We start from the raw sequence: 25,736 nt of genomic DNA, 5'->3' as shown, positions 1-25,736 counted from the left end.
ATCGGCTATAAGTGTGAAATGGCGATGAGCGAGAAAATGACTCCATTTACGTACCGCTTCGATGATAGCCGTAGCCTCCTTCTCGACAGGAGGATAATGGAGCTCGCTACCCTGCAAAGTTCTGGACAGAAATGCCACGGGTCGACCACCTTGATTCAAGGTAGCAGAGATCGCCACCTCCGATGCATCGCACTCGACCACGAAAGGAAGATTTTCATCAATGGAGCGAAGCATGGCTTTTTCCAGTTGTCGCTTGAGGAGGTTGAAAGCTGAAATAGCCGTTGCCTCTAATGGAAATGACTTTGCGTGAAGCAGGGGCTGGATCTTGTCGGAGAAGTGGGGTATCCATTTCGCATAATAGGCGAACATGCCGAATGCCCGACGAAGAAAGCCGAGATTCGTAGGGGGAGGGAGCTCCTGAAGCAGACGAAGTCGCTCTGGATCCGGTTTGATGACTCCGTTGTCCACCCAGTAGCCAAGGATGTTGACTGATGGTACTGGTTTCACAGATTTGGACTCATTTAAGGTTAAGTTGCGACGACGGAGAACGTCAAAAAATTTCTGGAGGTTGGCGTCATGCTCCTTCTGGTGCTCCAGCACGGTGGCATAGTGGTTAGCACTGTTGCCTCACAGCGCCAGGGTCCCGGGTTCGAATCCGGCCTCGGGTGACTGTCTGTGTGGAGTTTGCTCATTCTCCCCGTGTTTGCATGGGTTTCCTCCGGGTGCTCCGGTTTCCTCCCACAGTCCAAAGATGTGCGGGTTAGGTTGATTGGCCATGATAAATTGACCCTTAGTGTTAGGGGGATTAAATACGTGGGGTTACGGGGATAGGGTGGGATATGTGTTGGTATAGGGGTTACGGGGATCGGGTGGGATATGTGTCGGTGCAGGCTCGATGGGCCGAAATGGCCTCTATCTGCACTATGGGGTTTCTGTGATTCTGTGATTCTGTGATGACCAGCAATGGTGATATTATCCAGATATGGAAAAGTGTCCGTTAAGTTCTCCTGTTTGACTAGGCTATCCATTGCCCGTTGAAAGACGGCCACCACATTGGTGACCCCAAATGGAAGGCGACGAAACTGGTAAAGCCGACCATTGGCCTCAAAGGCCGTATACTTCTTGTCAGAGTCCTTTAACGGCACTTGATGATATGCGCTCTTTAAATCAAAAGTTGAAAATACCTTGTAGTTGGCAAGGTTATTGACCATGTCATCGATGCGTGGTAGTGGGTAGGCATCCAGGTCGGTATACTGGTTAATAGTTTGCGAGTAATCGATGCAAAGACGTTTCTTGTGTTGCTTCAGAGGATCTTTAACAACGACGACTTGAGCCCGCCAGGAAGATGAACATGGCTCAATGAGTAGGGCAAGGCTGGATGGCATTTATTTGAATGCAAGGAGTCTTGCGAATAAGGTGGATGAACTGAAGGTGTTGATGAACAGATGGGAGTATGATATTGTTGCTATCACGGAGATATGGTTGAGGGAGGGGCAAGACTGGCAGCTCAATATTCCGGGGTATAGAATCTTCAGGCGAGACAGAGGGGGGGGGGTAAAAGAGGAGGGGGTGTCACAATATTAATTAAGGAGTCAATTACTGCTGTAAGGAGGGATGATATATTAACAGGTTCCTCTAATGAGGCCATATGGGTTGAACTTAAAAACAAAAAGGGGGCAAGCACTTTGCTGGGAGTGTACTATAGGCCCCCAAACAGTCAGGGGGAGACAGAGGAGCAGATATGTAGGCACATCTCAGAGCAATGTGCAAATAATAGGGTAATAATAGTGGGGGATTTCAACTTCCCCAGTATTAACTGTGATAGTCAGAGTGTGAAAGGCTTAGAGGGTGCAGAATTCTTAAAGTGCATCCAGGAGAGCTTTTTGAGCCAGCATGTAGCAAGTCCTACAAGAGAGGGGGCGGTACTGGACCTAATTCTAGGGAATGTGGCCAGGCAAGTGGTAGAAGTGTTAGTAGATGAACACTTTGGTGACAGTGACCATAATTCGGTGAGATTTAAGGTAGTCATGGAAAAGGACAGAGATGGACCGGAAATAAAGGTTCTAAATTGGGGGAAGGCCGATTTTAATATAAGGCAGGATCTGGCCAAAGTGGACTGGGATCAGCTACTTGTAGGAAAATCCACATCAGAGCAATGGGAGTCTTTCAGAAAGGAAATTGAGAGAGTACAATGGCAACATGTTCCCGTAAAGGTCAAGGGTGGGACCAACAAGCCCAGGGAACCTTGGATGTCAAGGGATATACGAGAATGGATTAGGAAAAAAAGGGAGGCAGATACAAAGGACTAAAGACAGAGGAAGCCCTAGAGGAGTATAAAAAGTGCAGGGGGATACTTAAAAAAGAAATTAGGAGAGCGAGGAGGGGCCATGAAATAACACTGGCGAGCAAAATAAAGGAAAATCCTAAGGTGTTTTATAAGTACATTAAGGAAAAGAGGATAACTAGGGAAAGAGTAGGCCCCATTAGGGACCAAAGTGGCAATCTGTGTGTGGAGCCAGAAGATGTAGGTGGGGTTTTAAATGAATTTTTTGCATCTGTGTTCACTATAGAGAAGGACGATGTAGACATAGAATTCGGGCAGGGGGACTGTGATATACTTGAACATATTAGCATCGAGAGGGAGGAGGTACTAGCGGTTTTAGCAGGCTTAAAAGTGGATAAATCCCCAGGCCCAGACGAGTTGTATCCCAGGCTGCTGTGTGAGGCAAAGGAGGAGATTGCAGGGGCTCTGACACAAATTTTCAGAACCTCTCTGGCCACAGGGGATGTGCCAGAGGACTGGAGAACAGCTAACGTAGTACCATTATTCAAGAAGGGTAGTAGGGATAAACCAGGGAATTACAGGCCAGTGAGCCTAACATCAGTGGTAGGGAAATTATTGGAAAAAATTCTGAGGGACAGAATTAGTCTCCATTTGGAGAGGCAAGGATTAATCAGGGATAGTCAGCATGGCTTTGTCAAGGGAAGATCATGTCTGACCAATTTGATTGAATTTTTCGAGGAGGTGACTAGGTGTGTGGATGAGGGTAGTGCAGTGGATGTGGTATACATGGATTTCAGTAAGGCTTTCGATTAAGTCCCGCATAGGAGACTGGTCAAGAAGGTAAGAGGCCATGGGATCCAGGGTGCCTTGACACATTGGATCCAAAACTGGCTTAGTGGCAGAAGGCAGAGGGTGATGGTCGAAGGTTGTTTTTGTGACTGGAAGCCTGTGTCCAGTGGGGTACCACAGGGATCGGTGCTGGGTCCCTTGCTGTTTGTGGTCTACATTAATGATTTGGATGTGAATGTGAAAGGTATGATCAGTAAGTTCGCAGATGACACGAAAATTGGTGGGGTGGTAAATAGCGAAGTGGGTAGCCTCAGTCTGCAGGACGATATAGATGTGTTGGTCAGATGGGCGGAACAGTGGCAAATGGAATTTAACCCTGAAAAGTGTGAGGTGATGCATTTTGGAGGGACTAACAAGGCAAGGGAATACACAATGAATGGTAAGACCCTAGGAAGGACAGAGGATCAAAGGGTCCTTGGTGTGCATGTACATAGATCCCTGAAGGCAGCAGGACAGGTAGATAAGGTGGTTAAAAAGGATTATGGGATACTTGCCTTCATTAGCCGAGGCATAGAATATAAGAACAGGGAGGTTATGATGGAGCTGTACAAAACGCTAGTTAGGCCACAGCTGGAATACCGTGTGCAGTTCTGGTCGCCACACTATAGGAAGGATGTGATTGCATTGGAGAGGGTGCAGAGGAGATTCACCAGGATGTTACCTGGGCTGGAGTGCTTCAGCTATGAAGAAAGACTGGACAGGCTGGGGTTGTTTTCCTTAGCGCAGTGAAGATTGAGGGGGGACCTGATTGAAGTGTACAAAATTATGAGGGGCATAGATAGGGTAGATAGAAAGGAACTTTTTCCCTTAGTAGAGGGGTCAATAACAAGGGGGCATAGATTCAAGGTAAGGGGCAGGAGGTTTAGAGGGGTTTTGAGGAAGAACTTTTTCACCCAGACGGTGGTTGGAATCTGGAACTCACTGCCTGAAAGGGTGGTAGAGGCAGGAACCCTCACAACATTCAAGAAGCATTTGGATGAGCACTTGAAATGCCATAGCATACAAGCCTACGGACCAAATGCTGGAAAATGGGATTAGATTAGACAGGGCTTGATGGCCGGCGCGGACGCGATGGGCCGAAGGGCCTCTTTCTGTGCTGTATAACTCTATAACTCTATGACTCTATGATACCGTCAGCTGGAAGGCGAGAGATTTCTGTCTCGATAAAGGATCGATCATCTTGGCTGAAACGTCGTGATTTAGTGACTATGGGCTTACATTGGGGGGAAAGATTGGCAAACAAGGAGGGCTCATCGAGCGAAGCCGCCGAAAGCGCACAAAACGGTACTTTGGAAATAGTAAGCTCCGGCTTTGACCCTCCAAACTCGAAAGTGATTCTTTTGTGTTGTTTCTGGAAATCCTGTCCCAGGAGCACATCACTGCATAGGTTCTTGAGCACCCCGAGCCTGGTGGAGAAATAAGTGCGGCCATTGAGAATAAGGTCGACAAGACAAAAGCCGGATGAATTGGTGGTCAGTGTCGTCAGAGCCATTGCAATTTCCCTGTCCGAGGGGTAAATACGCAGTTTTAACTTACTGACAGCCCGCTTACTAATGAAGCTGTCAGAGCTGCATGAGTCGATTAGTGCACTCAAAATGTGTCCATTTACCGAAACCTTCGTGGCTGCATGGGACAGACTTTGGGGAAAAACAGCTGTGATGGGAGGAGGGGCAGTTTTACCCTTGACAGCTGTAACCTTAGTGGTGGTTCTTGGGGGAGGAGCAGTTTTATAGATTGCAGTTGTAACCTTAGTAGTGGCTCTTGGGAGAGGAGCAATTTTATAGATAGTAGCTGCAAAACTAACAGGAGCTCTCGACCGGTATACCTTAGAAAAGTGGCCTTTCTTACTAACAGCAGCTCTTGACTGGCATACCTTAGAAAAGTGACCTTTCTTGCTGCAATGATTGCAGGTCGCATTATGAGCAGGACAAAATTTCCTATAATGGAACGCACCTCCACAGAAGAAACACTTTCTTCCAGATTGCCAAGATGCCGCTAGGGCGGGGTCATCATCAGTGTAGGTTTCTAGGGTAGGGTTGTCATCAGCCAGGTTGGAGTCGTCATCCGTGAGGGCTTCCGCCCGAGGCCTATCGAAAGAGTCACTAAAAGTGATAGCAGCAGCCCGTGCACGTGGTGAAAGGTGTCTGCATTGCTCTTTGCTAAGTCCAGAGAACATGCCTGGTCATAGGCAGCCTGTAACTTGAGGGTTTTATTCTCCAACAGACACTGACGTATGAAGGGAGACGCAATCCCATTAATAAAGGAATCACGAATTAACTCCTCCTGGTACTGTTCAGCTGTAACAGCTTTAAGATTACAATCCTTGCTGAGCCTGCGAAGTTTCTGGAGGAATTCGTCAAGTGATTCCCCGGGTTGTTGTCGAGTCGTGGCCAGTAGATGCCGAGCAAAAGTTTCATTTGGGGACTTGACATATAGCTGCTGTAGTATTTGGATAGCGGCGTCATAGTCTACACAGTCTTCGATATAGTCAAACACATGAGGGGATACATAATTAGCAAGCATTCGTAACTTGTTAGGAACATTCTCACCACACTCCTCAAGGAAGTTGCTAAAGGTACGATACCAGTGTTTCCATACCTTAGCGGCTGTAAGTGAATTCAGGTCCAGGTCGAGACGGGCGGATCTGAGTAGTTTCTCCATGATGGATCGATTACTTGTCTGAGTTCCCTTCTACGGTTCGAGTCATAGCTGGCTGTTCCCGAATCACCCAAAGCGTGGAGTCGATATCAAGTTGATTAAATTGACGGAATAAAACTCACTACGCACTTGGTTTGAGTATAAAGCAAGGCTTTAATCAACTTGTTTCAGAACATGGAGGTCTAGTTGTACTTCACTAGTTCCTTGTCTTACAAAATGTCCCTGGAAAGCTGGGGCCAACGCCTGAGTATTTATACTCCTTGGACGGCGCCACCAGCTGGCCATCCAGCATCATTTCATGAGTAGTTTCTTGATTATGATGAGATTTATAACAGTATGTGTTCACTATGGGAGTGTGGTCACCATGACATGGTGTGCATTCACCCTGGGAGTGTGGTCACCATGATACGGTGTGTGTGTTCACTATGGTAGTGTGGTCACTGTGACACAGTGTGTGTTCACCCTGGGAGTGTGGTCACTGTGACACAGTGTGTGTTCACCCTGGGAGTGTGGTCACTGTGACACAGTGTGTGTTCACCATGGGAGCGTGGTCACCGTGACATGGTGTGCATTCACCCTGGGAGTGTGGTCACCATGATACGGTGTGTGTGTTCACTATGGTAGTGTGGTCACTGTGACACAGTGTGTGTTCACCCTGGGAGTGTGGTCACTGTGACACGGTGTGTGTTCACCCTGGGAGTGTGGTCACTGTGACACGGTGTGTGTTCACCATGGTAGTGTGGTCACCGTGACACGGTGTGTGTTCACCATGGGAGTGTGGTCACTGTGACACGGTGTGCGTTCACCCTGGGAGTGTGGTCACTGTGACACGGTGTGTGTTCACCATGGTAGTGTGGTCACCGTGACACGGTGTGTGTTCACCATGGGAGTGTGGTCACTGTGACATGGTGCGTGTTAACCCTGGGAGTGTGGTCACTGTGACACGGTGTGTGTTCACCATGGTAGTGTGGTCACCCTGACATGGTGTGTGTTCACCTTGGGAGTGTGGTCACTGTGACACGGTGTGTGTTCACCCTGGGAGTGTGGTCACTGTGACACGGTGTGTGTTCACCCTGGGAGTGTGGTCACTGTGACACGGTGTGTGTTCACCCTGGGAGTGTGGTCACTGTGACACGGTGTGTGTTCACCCTGGGAGTGTGGTCACTGTGACACAGTGTGTGTTCACCCTGGGAGTGTGGTCACTGTGACACGGTGTGTGTTCACCATGGTAGTGTGGTCACTGTGACACGGTGTGTGTTCACACTGGGAGTGTGGTCACTGTGACACGGTGTGCGTTCACCATGGGAGTGTGGTCACTGTGACACAGTGTGTGTTCACACTGGGAGTGTGGTCACTGTGACACGGTGTGCGTTCACCATGGGAGTGTGGTCACCGTGACACAGTGTGTGTTCACCCTGGGTGCGCGGTCACTGTGACATTTTATGGAGTTGAACAGTTGCTCTGTCTCTGGGTAAATTCCCATTTCCCCACTACCTCAAGCAGCAAACAATAACCACAAGGACTGAGAGTACTCACCCACCAATGAGAAAATGGCTTTCGCTATCCCCTCAGCGAGCTCCACTCGGTCGAAGCACAGCCTGAAGGACTTATTCTTCTTCATTAAAAATTTGAATGAATATTTCACTGACCACCAGAGGCCGAAGAGCAGGAAGAAGCTGCCTGGCAGAGCGTGTCCTTTGAAATTCGCCATCGCCAATTGGGTTTGAAACCCTGTACAGACGGACAGTTCATTACTATTGCTAACAACAACAACAACTTGCATTTATATAGCGCCTTTAAAGTAGTAAAATGTCCTAAGGTGCTTCACAGGAGCGCCATCAAACAAAATTTGACACCGAGCCACATAAAGAGATATCAGGACAGATGAACAAAAGCTGGGTCAAAGAGGCAGGTTTTAAGCAGCATCTTAAAGGAGGAGCGAGAGGTAGAGAGGCGGAGAGGTTTAGGCAGGGAATTCCAGAGCTTAGGACCCAGACAACTGAAGGCGCAGCCGCCAATGGTGGAGCGATTAAAATTGGGGCTGTGCAAGAGGCCAGAATTGGAGGAGCGCAGAGATCTCGGAGGGTTGTGGGGCTGGAGGAGGTTACAGCGATAGGGAGAGGGCTGAGGTCATGGAGCGATTTGAACACAAGGATGAGAATTTTAAATTCGAGTTGTTGCCAGACTGGGAGCCAGCGAGCACAGGGGAGATGGGTGAATGGGATTTGGTGCGAGTTTTGGATGAGCTCAGGTCTACGGAGGGTGCAAGGTGGGAGGATGGTGAAGATAGCATTGGAATAATCGAGTCTAGAGGTAACAAAGGCATGGATGAGGGTTCCAGCAGCAGATGAGCTGAGGCGGGGCAGAGACAGGCGGAAGTGGAAATAGGCGGCCTTGGTGATGGAGAGGATTTGGGGTCAGAAGCTCAGCTCAGGTTGAAATAAGACGCTGAGGATGGGAACGGCCTGGTTCAGCCTCAGATAGATGTTAGGGAGAGGGATGGAGTCAGTGGCTCGGGAACGGAGTTTGTGGCGGGAACCGAAGACAATGGATTTGGTCTTCACAATATTTAATTGGAGGAAATTTCTGCTCAGCCAGTACTGGATGTCAGACAAATAGCGTGACAAATCAGAGACCGTGGAGGGGTTGAGAGAGGAGGTTGTGAGGTAGAGCTGTGGGTTGTCAGTGTACATGTGGAAACTGATGCTGTGTTTTCAGATGATGTCACCAAGGGGCAACATGTAGATGAGAAATAGGAGGGGCCCAAGGGTAGATCCTTGGGGGACACCAGAGGTAACGATGCGGGAGCGGGAAGAGAAGCCATTGCAAGGGAGTATAACCCTGGATATACTACAACAGCAACTTACATTTATATCACGCATTTAACATAGGAAAATGTCCCAATCAACATTCCCTATAAGTTGCACGGCCGCGCAACTCTCTGCCGGTCCTGCGCAGTCCCTTGAGTGGGCCGTGCACCTAAAAAACACCAGGGGGATCATTGGTCCCAGTGCGTTTCACAGAGCTGTACTTAACAGAAAAGGACATCAAACGAAAGAAGGAGATATTAGGACAGGTGACCAAATGCTTGGCCAAAGAGGTAGGTTTTAAGATAGGTCTTAAAGGAAGAGAGAGAGAGGTAGAGAGGCGGAGAGGTTTAGGGAGGCAATTCCAGAGTTTGAAGCCTAGGCAGCTGAAGGCACGGCCGCCAATGGGGGAGGAGAAGGGAAGAGTGGATACACAAGAGGCCAGGGTCAGAGGAATGGAGAGTTATTGGAGGGTTGTAGGGCTGGAGGAGGTTACAGAGATAGGGAAGGGCAAGACCATTCGGGGTTTTAAACACAAGGATGAGAATTTTTAATTTGAGGTGTTGGGGATCAGGAGCCAATGTCGGTCAGCGAGTCTAGATGTAACCAAAGCATGGATGAGGGTTTTAGCAGCAGATGAGCTGAGGCAGGGGCGGAGTCGGGAGATGTAACAGAGTTGGAAGTAGGCAGTCTTGGTGATGGAGTGGATATGGGATCAGAAGCTCAGCTCAGGGTTGAATAGATGGGAGGGTACGAACAGTATGTTTTGGCCTGAATTAGAGTGCATGGTTGCAAGGGTACAGATTCTGTTGCGGGGCCCGAAGACAATGGCTGTGATGTACAACACGCGCCCACCATTGTATCGCTCACCACATCCAGCTGGGCATATCCCACTCTAACACGGGTAGCCAACAATACTTTTAACTAGCGTTCCCTCCTTCTCCCTTCTGTCCTGAAAGTGTGACCTGCTGCAATAGGTCTGCGGCAACAAGGAACCAGCTCTATCTTGTTTTAATCAGCTGCCTGTCCCTTTAATTCACAATACAGGAAACTCTCTTTTAACTGGCACCTAAATATCCGGAAATCTCTCTTAACCGGCAAAATTCAGGAGTAGGTTCAGGTACATTTTACTATATATTAGTGGCCGTGTAACCGGGGTTCCTGAATCTGTGGCCGTGTAACCGGGGCTCCTGCACCTGTGGCCGTGTAACCGGGACTCTCGTACCTTGGTAAGTATACCTCTCTAATCTAGACTTTTTGATCAACCGGCACCACGCCGGTCCCGTTGGTGCCGGATAAAAGAGAGTTTCCTGTATATGAAGACTTTGATATCGAGCTGCACTGACTTAGCTTCAAGCGATACGAACGCTGCCCCGTATCTTCAAGCAAAGATACTTGAGGGAGGAACGAAGACACACATTTCAAATAAAAACATGCTGTGGGATTGGCTCAGTTTTGAGTATGACTGACAGTTATGATTGAGCCTTCCTTTCAGTTCTGGAAATAGGTTGGGGGGGAAAGTATCTGTAGCCAAGCTGTTCAACAAACTGAGCTGAGCTGTGTTAGCAGAGGAAGTAACATTAGGTAAAATGGTATCAAACACAATGGAATCTTCACAGAAAGACATTGTGCACTAGCTCGCTCCCAGAATTAGGAAAGATTACAAGAAAGAGAAGATCTACTTGTAAAAAGAACTTACATTTATATAGTGCTTCACAGCCAATCTGTAACCAATATAGAAAATGAAACAGCCAATTTGCGCACAGCAAGGTCCCACAAACAGCAGTGTGATAATGCCCAGATAACCTGATTTAGTGATGATTGTTCAGGGATAAATATTGGTCAGGACACCGGGGAGAATTACGCTGCTCTTCTTCGAATTGTGCCATTTTACGTCCACCTGAGAGGGCCGTCAGTACCTCAGTTTAAAGTTTCATCCGAAAGATGGCATTTCCAACAGTGCAGCACTCCCTCAGTGCTGCACTGGAGTGGCGGCCTGAATGATAGGCTCAAGGCTCTGGAGTGGGGCTTGAACACACAACCTTCTAATTCAGAGATATAAAGTCTACCACTGAGCCACAGCTGACACGTATGAGCATGTGACCTTGATGGGGTCTGATCAAGGCTTCATACAACTGAAGCATCACTTTCCCCCTCTGTATTCCAGCCCCCTCGAGATAAAGGCCAACATTCCAATAGCCTTTTTGATTATTTTTTGTACCTGTGCACTATCTTTTAGAGATTTGTGTACATGGATACCAAATCCCTTTGCTCCTCCAGAGTTCCTAGTCTCTTGCCATTTAGAAAATATTCCAATTTTTCTTTCTCAAATCCAAAGTGGATGACCTCACACTTTCCCACATTGAACTCCATCTGCCACTGTTTTGCCCACTCGCTCAATCTATCAATGCCCCTTTGTAACTTGTTGCTCCCATCTACACTGCTTACGGCACCTTCGAACTTACTGATAAAGGACAATATTACAGCGGTTTAAAGAAGGGATGTCAGTGAGGGTGAGCAGGGGGCGGAAGCACTATGGGTAGAATTAAGGATGACCAAAGCAAGCAAGACTCTGGTAGGAATTGGGTACAGACCTGCTGACAGTAGTGATGAAGTCAGGCGTTGCATAAATACAGAGATCAGGGAAGCATGTAGCAAAAACAATGTGTTTATTGTAAAGTCTGTGGGTTGTTTAGTTAATTAATACACAGACTACAGAGTAACTTAAAACAGGACTTTACTATTTGAAGGTCAGGGCGAATCTGCCCAATAAATCCTGACACAGCACTTATATACCGGTGTGGTTACCGTCGGTATTACAGTATACAGAAGCCAACAAAGTAGTGAAACACCTAACGTAGTTCTCTTAAAGGTGGACGGTTACATACAATAGTTCTCTTAAAGGTAGACGGGTACATACACTACATTTATAATGGGAGATTTAACTTTATACGGTTTGTAGTGTATGTAACCGTTCCACCTTTAAGAGAACCGTTCTACCTTTAAGAGAACTATTTTAAGAGTTGCACTAGGGAGAACGGGACCGAGCGAGGGAGACCGAGCGAGCGAGGGAGAACGGGACCGAGCGAGGGAGACCGAGCGAGATTTCCGCCCAGCGGCTTACAGCAGCTTTCCGCAAAGGACCAAGAGCTGGAACTGTCCGCCGCCAACTGGTTGTCCCCAGCGCCCGGTTGCCCCTGTCGGGAAAGGGAACAAGGAACTCAATCAACTGTTCTCGCGCTTTCAGAATAAACTGAAGCCGGCGCACAGGCTGCGAACCCCAAAAGCCAGCGGTCGTCGCCCGAGGGCAAAGCTTCACCCCTTCCGCCAGAGGAAGAAACGCGGGAAGCCGCCATTTAGGCGGGGAAGAAGACAAGCGCGGGAAACCGCCATTCTCAGAGGCGGGGAAGAAGATAAGCGCGGGAAACCGCCATTTTTGAAAAAAAAGTTAAAGAAAAATTTCGTTGTTGTTTCTCAAAAAGATTGCGAAGATGCCTAAGCGTGGTAACATCAACGATTTCGATCCCGATGTGGAAGATTGGGCCACGTATGTAGAACGCATAGAGATATATTGTAAGGCAAATAAAATATCAAATGATGATAAAGCACTAACCTTACTAAACTCAATGGGTGCGAAGACATACGGGCTATTGAAGCATCTTCTATCACCAGCTAAACCGACGGATCAGACTTTCGCTAATATTGTTGCTGTCCTGAAGGATCATTTGAACCCCACACCGCTGATGTTAGCGGAACGATTTAAATTTTATGCGAGAACGCAACTGAAAGAGGAAAGCAATGCGGAGTACTTGGTTGAACTGCGTAGGCTAGCGAAATACTGTCAGTTTGGGGAAAATCTGACAGAGGCACTGAGAGAACAAGTTCGTGTGTGGGTTGTCAAAGGAAGGAACACAAAAGCGACTGCTCGAAGAGAATGATCTTACACTTGATAAGGCTGTCTCTATTGCAGCATCGCACGAAGCCGCAGCGAGAGGCACGGCGGAAATGCAGCTGAAGGCAGCGGTACTCGGCGTAGATCAAATGGCTTTGGGTACAACGAAATGTTATCATTGTGGAAAGACAACACACGATCAGAACCAATGCTGGTTTAAAAACCAGGAATGTAGAAAATGTGGCAAGCTTGGTCACATAGCTAACGTATGCCGGTCAGGTAAGAAGACCAGCAACAAAAAGTCACCACAGGAAAAGTGCAGAAAGGTACATAAGGTGGCTGAGAAGAGTTCGGATGAACAGAATGCGGATTCAGACTCCAACAGCCAGGAACTGGGTAGTCTGAGAATTCACAATGTGAGTAAGGAAGCTGACCTACAAACTACCTGGGTCACGCTCAAGATAGCCGGAGTCCAAGTGAAAATGGAATTGGACACAGGATCAGCCCTAACAGTCATAAACCGAAGGGACTACAAGCGGCTATTCTCACATATACCCTTGAGAGATACCAAGATTGTATTGCAGACATACACGGGGCAAAGAGTATACCCCATCGGAAAGATAAAAGTCAAGGTGAGACACAAGGGCAAAGAACACCAAGGAATGGACTTATATGTACTACCTGAGGGAGGTCCACCACTTCTGGGACGGGAGTGGATCAGGAAAATAAATATGGACTGGCACTCCCTAAAAGCAATAAAGAGTGAGAACTCGGTGAAGACAATCAGCTCAGACTCTGGAACTGATGATGGTAAGACCAGCCCATGTGCAAAAGACAAGTCTAAAATGGACTTGCAGACTAATGATGGAAAAACGAAGGAGTGCATAAATGCTTATGCTTCAGAGGAGAACAAAGTATCAGAACAGAATTCCACTGAACAACAACAACATATTTTGACAGAGAATTCTGAGTCTGTCCAGTCTACAGACATGCACATTTCTGAGGAACACTGGGCTCGAACTCAACTCCATTTCAAACTACAACAGCAATTAGAACAAATGATTTGCCGTTTTGAGCAAGAGATGAATGCAACGAAAAAGTTCTTTGACACAGAGTGGGAGAATCTGGAAAGACAGCAGAAGCAGCTGATGGAGAAAATGGAGCAGGAACACACAAACCGTCTGCGCGAGGAGGCCAAACGAATCAAAACTGACTCGGTTTCTGAAGGTGCGTGCTCTAATCTGGTGGAGCAAGATGTTCAGCAACTGAAGGCGCTTGTTAGCAGGTTGCAGGCAGAAAAGGCTGATTTGGTTGCCATGAATTCCGAGCTCCTACTGAAGTTGGGTGCAGCATCACCGGACGATTCATTTGTTGAAATTCGAATGGTGGAGGCTGCAGATGATGGCGAATTAAAAGCAGCAAAGGAGCCCCAGTGCAAGGTTACAAACAGCCCGGCAGCCTATACGTCAAAAACACATGACGACGATACTGGGAAACGTCTGATGTCAGAAGAGTTAACGGTCAGCCAACTCCTTCATATGCTGAGGGACAAGACTCTGAAATGGGAAAAACTTGAACATGAGCTTCAATCTTCAAAGGAAAGGGGTTCGCACCTCTCAAAAGTTATTGAAATAGCTGAGGTTGCAACACAGACTGAGAAGATTGCAGCAGAGCAGCCCTTGGATGCCAAGAGTACGCTGACTCACGTCAATGTAGAACAACAGAATGCTGAAACAGCTGCTCCAGTAGAGGGATTGAATAGTCCGATCAATCAATCTCCGAATGAAGTTGAAGTATTGAAATCACAAATGATGTCATTAGTAAAAGACTTGCAGGAAGCCCAGAAAAAGCTGGATGAAGCTGAACACATGAAGAAGTCTCTTCAGGAGAGATGTCTGGATTTGGAACAAAAGCTGGCTAACGTCCAGCTGGGCATGGAGGAAATAGAAGACCCTCTCGCTGGCCTAGCTCAGGACGACACCGAATATTACCACGACCTGTTCTGCCCAGCTTGTGGGGAAATCTTCCAAAGTGCAAAAACCATGAAGAATCACGAAAAGTCTAAGAAACACCGGGAGATGGTGGCGCTAATACGGCAACAGGAGGAAGAGGAGGAGGAACTGTGCATGCAGCTGGGAGTGGAGCCCAGAGAGTCTCCAAGAAGCAGAAAAGGAAAAGACGAAGCAGAAGATGATGACCCATCTGAACCATTATCACCTCTACCAGGTCACGCACGTGGTCCCTCTGAACTGAGTCGAATCAGTTTGGAAATAGAAAAACTTCCCAAGGTACTCGAGCTTTTAGAAGTCAACAATGCTGGTTCTGAAGTTACGGAAGTTCAAGCTGGTTCTGAAGCTATGGAAGTTCAAGCTGTTAAGTCCAGTGAAGGACTATTAGATGAGTCACCCCAGCAACAAGAACCTACTACACCATCGAAAACTACTACACCACCGAGGCGTTATCTGGACCGAATCAGGAAGCGCAGGAGGCGCCACCGCAGAGACTGAATCTGTGAACTGTTTTCACATGAAGTTGTGTATATATGTTATGATGTTATGTTTAATGGGGAACATATACTGTTAAGCTAAAAAGGGAGGATTGTAGTGTATGTAACCGTTCCACCTTTAAGAGAACCGTTCTACCTTTAAGGGAACTATTTTAAGAGTTGCACTACTTTATCTTGGCTGCTGTATACTGTAATACCGGTGGTGACCACACCAGTATATAAGTGCTGTGTAATGATTTATTGGACAGTTCCGCCCTGACCTTCGAATAGTAAAGTCCGGTTAAAGTTACTCTTGTGGTCTGTGTAGTAATTCGCAATATAACACACAGACTTAACACATTTCACCTACATATTTATCCTTTCCGCATGAACCTTGGTCCCTGCCTGGTTTAGGTACAGCCCGTCGCAGCAGTACAGCTTCTTCCTATCTTCACTTGTTCATTGTTTGTTTAAGAAAGAAAATAGTTTTTAACCTAACAGGAGATCTGACATGGTATTCCACCACTATTGAAGACACAAGATCATTTCCAGTAAACGTAGACATAGAAACATAGAAGATAGGAGCAGGAGTAGGCCATTCGGCCCTTCGCGCCTGCTCCGCCATTCAATGAGATCATGGCTGATCATCCAAATTCAGTACCCTGTCCCTGCCTTCTCCCCATATCCCTTGATCCCTTTAGCCTTAAGAAATATATCCAACTCCATCTTGAATATATTTAGTGAACTGGCCTCCACCGCCCTCTGTGGCAGAGAATTCCACAGGTTCACCACTCTCTGGGTGAAGAAATTCCTCCTCATTTCAGTCCTAAATGGCTTACCCCTTATTCTTAGACTATGACCCCTGGTTCTGGACTCCCCGGCCATCAGAAACATCCTTCCTGCATCTAGTCTGTCCAGGCCTGACAGAATTTTATAGGTTTCGATGAGATCCCCTCTCAATCTTCTAAACTCCAGTGAGTATAAGCCCAATTGACACAATCTCTCCTCATACGTCATTCCTGCCATCCCAGGTATCAGCCTGGTGAATCTTCGCTGCACTCCTTCCATGGCAAGAACGTCCTTCCTCAGGTAAGGCGACCAAAACTGCACACAATACTCAAGGTGCGGTCTCACCAAGGCCCTGTACAACTGTAGCAAGACATCCTTGTTCCTGTACTCGAACCCTCTTGCTACGAAGGCCAACATACCATTTGCCTTCTTAACCGCCTGCTGCACCTGCATGCTTACCTTCAGCGACTGGTGCACAAGAACACCCAGGTCTCTTTGCACTTCCCCTTCTCCCAATCTATTGCCATTCAAATAATAATCTGCCTTCCTGTTTTTGCCACCAAAGTGGATAACCTCACATTTATCCACATTATAGTGCATTTGCCATGTTTCTGCCCAATCACCCAACCTGTCCAAATCGTACTGGAGTTTCACGACATCCTCCTCACAACATACCCTCCCACCCAGCTTTGTGTTGTCTGCAAATTTGGAGATATTATATCCAATTCCCTCGTCCAGATTATTAATGTATATTGTGAACAGCTGGGGTCCTAGGACCGATCCTTGCGGTACCCCACTAGTCACTGCCTGCCACTCGGAAAACGACCTGTTTATTCCAACTCTTTGCTTCCTGTCTGCCAACCAGTTCTCTATCCAAGTCAAATACCTTGCCCCCAATCCCATGTGCCTTAATTTTGCACGCTAATCTCTTATGTGGGACCTTATCGAAAGCCTTCTGAAAGTCCAAATACACCACATCCACTGGTTCTCCCTTATCTATTTTACCAGTTACATCCTCAAAAAATTCCAGTAGATTAGTCAAGCACGATTTACCTTTTGTAAATCCATGTTGACTTTGTCCGATCCGGTCACTTTTTTCCAAGTGTTCTGCTATTACATCTTTTAGAATGGACTAGCATTTTCCCCACTACCGATGTCAGGCTTACCGGTCTATAATTCCCCGTTTTTTCTCTACCACCTTTTTTAAATAGTGGGGTAACATTAGCTACCCTCCAATCCATGGGTACTGTTCCAGAGTCTATCGAGTTCTGGAAGATGACCCGCAATGCATCTACTATTTCTAGGGCCACTTCCTTAAGTACCCTGGGATGTAGACCATCAGGCCCTGGGGATTTATCGGCCTTCAGTCCCATCAATTTCCCTAACACCATTTCCCTACAAATACTGATTTCTTTCAGTTCCACCCTTTCATCAGACCCTATGTTCCCCGACATCTCTGGGAGGTTATTTGTGTCCTCCTTTGTGAAGACAGAACCAAAATATGTATTTAATTGGTCTGCCATTTCTTTGTTCTCCATTATAAATTCCCCTGATTCTGACTGCAAGGGGCCTACGCTTGACTTCACCAATCTTTTTCTCTTCACATATCTATAAAAGTTTTTACAGTCAGTTTTTATGTTCCCTGCAAGCTTACTCTCATATTCTATTTTCCCTTTCTTAATTAATCCCTTTGTCCTCCTTTGTTGAATCCTAAACTGTTCCCAATCCTCAGGATTATTGCTTTTTCTGGCCAATTTATATGTCCTCTCCTTGGATCTTATGCTATCCCTAATTTCCCTTGTTAGCCACGGTTGAGTCACCTTTTTTGTTTTATTTTTATGCCAAACTGGGATGAACAAATACTGTAGCTCATCCATTCGGTCTTTGAATGTTTGCCATTGCCTATCCACCGTCAACCCTTTGAGTGCCATTCCCCAATCAATCCTACCCAACTCGCTCCTCAGACCATCGTAGTTTCCTTTATTTAAATTGAGGACCCTAGTCTCTGAGTCAACTACTTCATTCTCCATCTTAATGAAGAATTCGATCATATTATGATCGCTCTGACCCAAGGGGCCTCGTACAACTAGATTGCTAATTAATCCTTTCTCGTTACATAATACCCAGTCTAAGATGGCCTGATCTCTGGTTGGTTCCTCGACATATTGGTCCAGGAAACCATCCCGTAAACACTCCAGGAATTCCTCCTCCACAGTATTGTTACTAATTTGGTAGCTAAAGTATTAATAGAAAGCTTTTCCCATTTATTACCCGAGTGAAGACTCTCGGAGGCAGATGTTGGGGCTCACTTCTGTGTCATAAGAACATAAGAAATAGGAGCAGGAGTCAGCTATACGGCCCCTTGAACCTGCTCCACCATTCAATAAGATCATGGCTGATCATCGACCTCGACTCCACTTTCCTGCCCACTCCCCATATCTCTTGATTCCCTTAATATCCAAAATTCTATTGGTCTCTGTCTTGAATATACTCAATGATGGAGCCTCCACAGCCCTCTGGGGTAGAGACTGCCAAAGATTCACAATCCTCTGAGTGAAGAAATTCCTCCTCAGCTTAGCCCTAAATGGCCGACCTCTTATCCTGAGACTATGGCCTAGAAATTCAGTATAGCCACTTTTGGGGCGGTAAAGTCGGGCGGCTGCTAAAGTTTGCGCCCGGCGCAAAGTCGCGCCCCCTTCGCCGATATTCAGTCGCAATGCCCCAAGAGGTTGCTGCTGCGCTAAAACAGGCGATGCACGACTATCTTTAGGCGCTAAGCCGGCGGTGCTGAGCGATACCACCGAGGCCGGGCGCAGCGCAGGTGCGGCGAGTTTTTGATTGACGGCAGACACTCTGGCGCCAGTCAGCTCTTAAAGGGGGAGGGTCGATTTGTTTGCCTGCCATGCCCTGCACACTGCAGCCCTCAACCTAGGCCTGACCACTTCAGCTTCACCTGTACAACGCCCAGGACTATGGAGAAGGCCAGGGAGAGAGCGTAGTGCTTCAGCGGCGGTGACCTGAGGGTGCTGGTTGGCGGAGTGGAGCGCAGGCGCCATGTTTTGTACCCAGAAGGTGGCAAGAGGCCGCTGCCCAGCGCCTACCGGAAAGCCTGGAGGGAGGTGTCCAACAGGGTGTCTTCCAACAGCGTGGTTGCCAGGACTGCTGTGCAATGCCGGAAGAAGTTCAACGACCTCACTCGGGTTGTCAGGGTGAGTACCCTTTCCAGTGTCCTCCTCATCCTTGCATGTGCACCTCACATTATGGGCAAAGGGACCTGAAAGCCCTAATGGCCAGCCCTCATCCAGCAGCTATGGGACTGGCATGAAAATCACTTGCACATTCAGCACTTTACACACTGTCCAAGCTATTCGACCATGGGAGGCAGTGCAGACAAGATCAGGGCTACACACTGTCCAAGCTATTCGGCCATGGGAGGCAGTGCAGACAAGATCAGGGTTACACACTGTCCAAGCTATTCGACCATGGGAGGCAGTGCAGACAAGATCAGGGCTACACACTGTACTTAGAGGCTGTCCTTTCTCTTGCAGGCCAAGGTTGCGCACAACCGGCGCAACCAAACTGAGACCGGGGGAGGCCGTCCTGACATCAAAGAGCTCTCCGACCTCAACCAGCGTGTGGAGCGCATTATGGGAGGCCGGCTGATTGGCCCCGTCGCCACTGGAGATGCCGACCCTGTTCTGGGCACCAATGGTAAGGGCATGATCTTTTGGACCTCTCTCGTTCCACTTGCGCATCAGATCAGCATCCTTTGCCACTGTCCGACCAATGCGGTGAATGGCACCACTCATGCCTCCCTCGCTGCCGCCCTGTCCTCACTCTAAAGCTACTCTTGTGCCTTCCTGCTTTCAGATGGTGAATCGCCAGGTGAGGAGGCGGGCCCTCAAGCTGCCACTGTCAGCCCTTCGGAAGACGAGGAGGAGGAAGAGGAAGCCGGCCCATCAGTGCCACCCTCAGCCGCGCCAGCCCATGCCGATGTAGGGGACACGTCTTCCCTGGAGGGGAGCCGGGGGGAAGGGTCGGGGGAGAGTGAAGCTCCGGGACCCAGCGGCCTGCAGCAATGCGGGAGGGGTGGGGAAGCTCGGCGGGCTTCTCCCCAGAGGGTGAGTGCGGCCTCCAGTCCTGCGACGGTCAGCGCAGAGGAGGTGCGCCTCCTAGAGGAAATGGCCGTCCAGGCTGAGCGCAGGCACACTGAGCTCATGGCTGCAGTGGCACGGATGCCTGACTCCATAGAGTCACTGGCAAGGAGTGTGCAGGAATTCGGGTCAGCACAGGCCAGGAGTCTGCAACAATTCAGTGCAGCACAGGCCAGGAGTCTGGAACAATTCAATGCAGCACAGGCCAGGAGTGTGCAGGACATCAATGCAGCACAGGCCAGGAGTCTGCAGGACATCGCGGCAGCACAGGCCAGGAGTCTGCAGCACAGTCGGCTTCTAGCCAAGTGCTCAGTCGTGCCGTCCATTCACTGGCTGGTGTATTGCGGACACAGACCAGGGCCACACGGGCACTAACTGCTGCCACCCTCGCTGGATCAGGCAGGCATCGCCAGGGCACTCGCCGCGCAGCAGCAGCCCAGCAATCTGTCCTTCAGCTGTTTGCTGCGCATGCTGCAGTGCTGGCCCGTGCGAGTGCCAATGTGTCAGGCGACCAGCGAGCACCTGCGATCTGCCAGGTTGCCACCATTCCTGCAGCCGACACTGCCACTCCACCATTGCAGCTGCCACGAGCTGCTGGACAGACTGCTGCCGCCCAGCCACAGTTGGAGCAGTCAGCAGCCGGCCCCTCCAAGGCCAGAGCTGGTGCAGGCCGACCCCCAAGGGCATCTGCTGTCTCGCCATCTGCCCCTCAGCAGCCTTCCCCCAGCCTTGCTGCAGCCACTGGGCTCCCATTGAGGAGGAGCAGCAGGGCGGGCAGGGGCCAGGCAAGGATGCGCAAGGCATCACCCTCGCAGGGCAAAAAGTAGAGGTATGCACAAATGCCTGGTGCTTGTTGGAAGGCCGACACTTGTGCAGTTGTTTGGGTGTAAGGCCGAGACTGGTGTCTATCTTTATTTGTGTAAGGCCGAGACTGATGTCTATCTTTATTTGTGTAAGGCCAAGACTGGTGTCTTTCTTTATTTGTGTAAGGCCGAGACTGGTGTCTTTCTTTCTTTTTGTAAGGCCGAGACTGGTATTTTTGTGTTTTTGGAGGGGGCTTCTCCACATGAGCATGTAATGTGGGAAGGGCAGAGGTTTTCAATACATTTTTGTTGTTAAATTGCAGTGTGCATGGTTTTTTGGTTAAGTCCTGGTTGCCCTGCTCGGCTAAGGGCTTGTGGAGCGGCTACATTCATCTGCTGACATTGGCACAAGCCAGTCCCTGAGAGGGGGCCTAGAACCGACGTTCAATAAGCCGGCGACGGGCGGCCCTTGCACTTTGTGCCTCCCTCCTGTGCTGGTCCTCCTCCTCCTCCTGCTCCTCCTCCTCAGGTGGTCCTCCAATGTGTGGTGGCAGTGGCTGAGTCCTGCGGATAGCCAGGTTGTGCAGCATGCAGCAAACGACGACGAAATGGGAGACTCGCTCCGGCGAATACTGCAGTGCTCCCCCGGAATGACCGAGACAGCGGAACCATTGCTTCAGGACGCCGATTGTTTGTTTGATGATGTTCCTGGTCGATTGATGGCTCTCGTTGTATCGCTCTTCAGCAGGGGTGCTGGGCGCACGGAGCGGGGTCATCAGCCAGGTACACAAAGGATAGCCTTTGTCCCCGATAAGCCATCCTCGTGGGTGAGGCTGGGCCTGGAACATGTCTGCCACAGAAGTCTGTCGGAGGATGAAGGCATCGTGGCTGCTGCCTGGAAAGCGGGCATTGACAGCTAGGATGAGCTGCCTGTGGTCACACACCAGCTGTACGTTCAGCGAATGGTAGCCCTTCCGGTTGCGGTAATCCTCGGCATTCTCCAGAGGTGCCCGCAAAGCCACATGCGTAGTCAATGGCGCCCTGCACCATGGGGAAGCCCGCGAATGCTGCAAAGTCCATTGCACGCTGTTGCTGCTTGGCAAGGGCCATGGAGAAGGAGATGAACTGACGTCTCCTTTTGAAAAGGGCATTGGTCACCTGGCGGATGCAGCAATGCACGGCGAACTGGGAGATGTTGGCAATGTCGCCAGTAGCGGCTTGGAAGGAGCCGGTGGCATAAAAGTTGAGAGCCACCGTCACCTTCACTGCCACCGACAGAGACGTCCTGCACCTCAGCTGTGGCTGCAGATCACCGGCAAGCAGCTGGCAGATCTCTGTGACCACGTCCCTTCTGAATCGCAGCCTCCGAACACACTGCTCCTCAGACATCTGGAGATAGGAGAACTGCTGGCGGTATACCCTGGGTGGGTAAGGCCTCCTTTGCCGACGCCTGTTGCCCCCTCTCCGTCTAGCCAGGGCTGCCAGTCTCTCATGGCGTCTCTGAGCCCTTTGGATGTAATTGAGAAAGCCAGCGTTTACACCCATTGCAGCCCCCATAATATGCTGGCAAACAATGAGATGTCAATGAAGGCAAAAACTTTTTGAAAGCTGTGGCCTGAAGCCAGAAGTACCTGTCCGAGTGTTGGGCCAAAGCAGAAAGCTATCTACCTTGGTCTCTCTCCAAAGATCCGTTTCGCAAGAAGGTGTGCTGCAAAATGGCAGCCTTTTATATTGCAGGATGAGTGCCCTTTAATTTGCGCCCCCTGCGCCCCGCATCGGCTGAGCACCGTTCCACTTCACAGTCGCTAGGGGCGCCAGGCGCACAATGGGGCGGCGCGACTGAAGTTCCGGTTGGGGGCGCACAAAGGGCGTTGCATGAGGAAATGACGTCATGATCTGCGTGCGCAGCTGAGCGCGCGCAAAGACTTTGCGCCGCCGCTAAATCTCTAGTGAAGTTGGGGCGAGGCCCGGGCGCAAGCCGCCTCGCGCCCGGAACCTACTCCTCCTAAGGCGCTAACGGCTGGCGCAACCAACTGAATTTCTAGGCCAAAGACTCCTAGTTCTAGACTCTCCAGCCAGGGAAAACAGCCTCTCAGCATCTATATGGAGATCAGGGAAGCATGTAGCAATAACAATGGGGGAGAAATTCGGTATCACCCTGTTTGGGGCGCAATTATCGGCTGGGTGCAAAGTTTAGCGCCTGGCGCTAATTATCGCCTCCGACTGCAAACTTGGCTTCTATCGCCCCTGGAGGTGATTGGAGCACTAAATCAGGCGCTACACACCTCTCTTAAGGCGCTAATGCTGAGGAGCGAGGCACTACCTCAGAACGCTGGCGAAGCTCAGGTGGTGTCAGTCAGCAATGGAACACAGACACACTGGCGCCGGCCAGTTCTTAAAGGGAAGGGTCGATCTTGCTCTCCATCCACACCCTGCTCATTGCAGCCTTGAACCTCGACCTGGAGAGACCTGTACATCAAATCTGCTGGAAAGAACAATGGAGAGGCCCAGGGAAAGAGCTCAGAGTGCAGCCCCCATAGTCTCTTCTAAATCGATGCAAGGAACGTCAAATCAAAATGAGCCTGCAAAGTGCTGCTCAGTACCCAAAACTCCTTCATACAGCGTTGAATCTCTCCAGAAGTCTCTCTCTCTCTCTCTGAATGCGTGGTGCAAAAATGTCGCCGACAAAAAAAGGCAGGAAGCGGTCGCCTTTAAATAGCACTCCCCCAGTCCCTTCCCAACTGCAAAACGTTCCCCTCAAGCTGTCGTCGCTAGTGGCAGGCGGTAAGGCAGGGGGCGCCACTCAATATCCGGTCTGGGACGCTACCAGGACGTTGCACGCTCGACTGATGTCACAATCTGCCGGCGCAGGAGATCGTGGCGGTAGTGTTTAGGGCGCTAACCTGAGGCGCAAAGCAATCGAACTTTTCCCCCAATGTGTTTATATTGGGAGATTTAATTTTATACATTTCAATGAGATCACCTCTCATTCTTCAAAACTCCAGAGATATCGGCCCAATCTACTCAATCTCTCCTCATAGGACAATCCCCTCATCGCAGGAATCAATCCAGTGAACCTCCGTTGCACTCCCTCGAAGGCAAGTATATCCTTCCTTGGGTAAGGAAACCAAAACTGTACACAGTACTCCAGGTGTGGTCTCACCAGGGCCCTATATAATTGCAGCAAGACTTTCTTACTCTTATGCTCCAACTCCCTTGAAATAAAAGCTAAAATACCATTTGTCTTCCTAATTGTTTGCTGTACCTGCATGTTAACTTTCTGTGATTCGTGCACAAGGACACTTAAATCCTTCTGAATACCAACATTTACTAGTTTCTCACCTTTTAAAAACTATTCTTCTTTTCCATTCTTCCTACCAATTGGAGAGCGGGAATATGGTATTGAGATAGAGGATCAGCCATGATCTCATTGAATGGCGGAGCAGGCTCGAAGGGCCGAATGGCCGACTCCTGCTCCTATTTTTCTATGCTTCTATGTTTCTAAGACAGACACAAAATATTTATTTAACACCTCTGCAATTTACTTTTTCCCCATCATCGCACATAATCGACTTCCTATTACATCATCACACGTAATCCACTCCCTATTACATCATCGTACGTACTCCACTCCCTATTACATCATCACACATAATCCACTCGCTATTACATCATCACAAGTATTCCACTCCCTATTACATCATCACACGTAATCCACTCCCTATTACATCATCGCACGTAATCCACTCCCTATTACATCATCACACGTAATCCACTCCCTATTACATCATCACACATAATCCACTCGCTATTACATCATCACAAGTATTCCACTCCCTATTACATCATCGCATATAATCCACTCCCTATTACATTACGGTGGGTAATCCAGGCCCCATTACATCACGGTGGGTAATCCAGTTCCCATTACATCACGGTGGGTAATCCAGTCCCCATTACATCACAGTGGGTAATCCAGTCCCCATTACATCATGGTGGGTAATCCAGTCCCCATTACATCACGGTAGGTAATCCAGTCCCCATTACATCACGGTGGGTAATCCAGTCCCCATTACATCACGGTGGGTAATCCAGTCCCCATTACATCACGGTGGGTAATCCAGTCCCCATTACATCACGGTGGGTAATCCAGTCCCCATTACATCACGGTGGGTAATCCAGTCCCCATTACATCACGGTGGGTAATCCAGTCCCCATTACATCACGGTGGGTAATCCAGTCCCCATTACATCACGGTGGGTAATCTAGTCCCCATTACATCACGGTGGGTAATCTAGTCCCCATTACATCACGGTGGGTAATCCAGTCCCCATCACATCACGGTGGGTAATCCACTCCCCATTACATCACGGTGGGTAATCCAGTCCCCATTACATCACGGTGGGTAATCCAGTCCCCACTACATCATGGTAGGTAATCCAGTCCCCATTACATCACGGTGGGTAATCCAGTCCCCATTACATCACAATTACAAAAAGAAAATACTGCAGATGCTGGAAATCTGAACTAAAAACAGAAAACGCTGGAGAAACTCAGCAGGTCAGGCAGCATCTGTGAAGAGAGAAACAGAGTTAACGTTTCAGGTCAATGACCTTTCGTCAGAACTGGAAAAAAGCAGGAAATGGAACAGATTTTTAAGCAAAGGTAGGGGCTGGGAAAGGGGGGAGGGGATGAAGGAACAAAAGGGAAGGTCTGTGATAGGATAGAAGGCAGGAGAGGTTAAGAGACATAGCAGAGCACTTGGAAAACTGTGACAGGATCGGACAAAGTCAACATGGATTTACAAAAGGTAAATTGTGCTTGACTAATCTACTGGAATTTTTTGAGGATGTAACTGGTAAAATAGACAAGGGAGAACCAGTGGATGTGTTGTATTTGGACTTTCAAAAGGTTTTCAATAAGGTCCCGCATAAGAGATTAGCGTGTAAAGTTAAGGCACCTGGGATTGGGGGTAAGGTACTGACTTGGATAGAGAACTGGTTGGCAGACAGGAA

General features: G+C 48.9%; 1 protein-coding gene across 2 annotated transcripts in view; it reads right to left on the bottom strand.

Moving 5' to 3' along the window:
• Nucleotides 1–25,736, bottom strand: part of tmem45b (transmembrane protein 45B) — a 78,567-nt gene that overhangs the window by 19,585 nt on the left and 33,246 nt on the right. For both annotated transcript variants that reach the window (XM_085968185.1, XM_085968186.1), the window contains exon 2: nt 7,328–7,522. In XM_085968185.1, coding sequence (XP_085824311.1) covers nt 7,328–7,502 — 175 coding nt within the window. In that variant the 5' untranslated portion in view covers nt 7,503–7,522. The remainder of the gene's footprint in view (nt 1–7,327; nt 7,523–25,736) is intronic.

This window comes from Somniosus microcephalus, chromosome 26 (assembly GCF_052327205.1).
Source record: "Somniosus microcephalus isolate GS21.2 chromosome 26, FLI_Smic_1.0, whole genome shotgun sequence".
Lineage (NCBI taxonomy): Eukaryota > Metazoa > Chordata > Chondrichthyes > Squaliformes > Somniosidae > Somniosus > Somniosus microcephalus.
The sequence above is the reverse complement of the archived record's forward strand: the minus strand, read 5'-3'. Positions and strand labels throughout refer to the sequence as shown.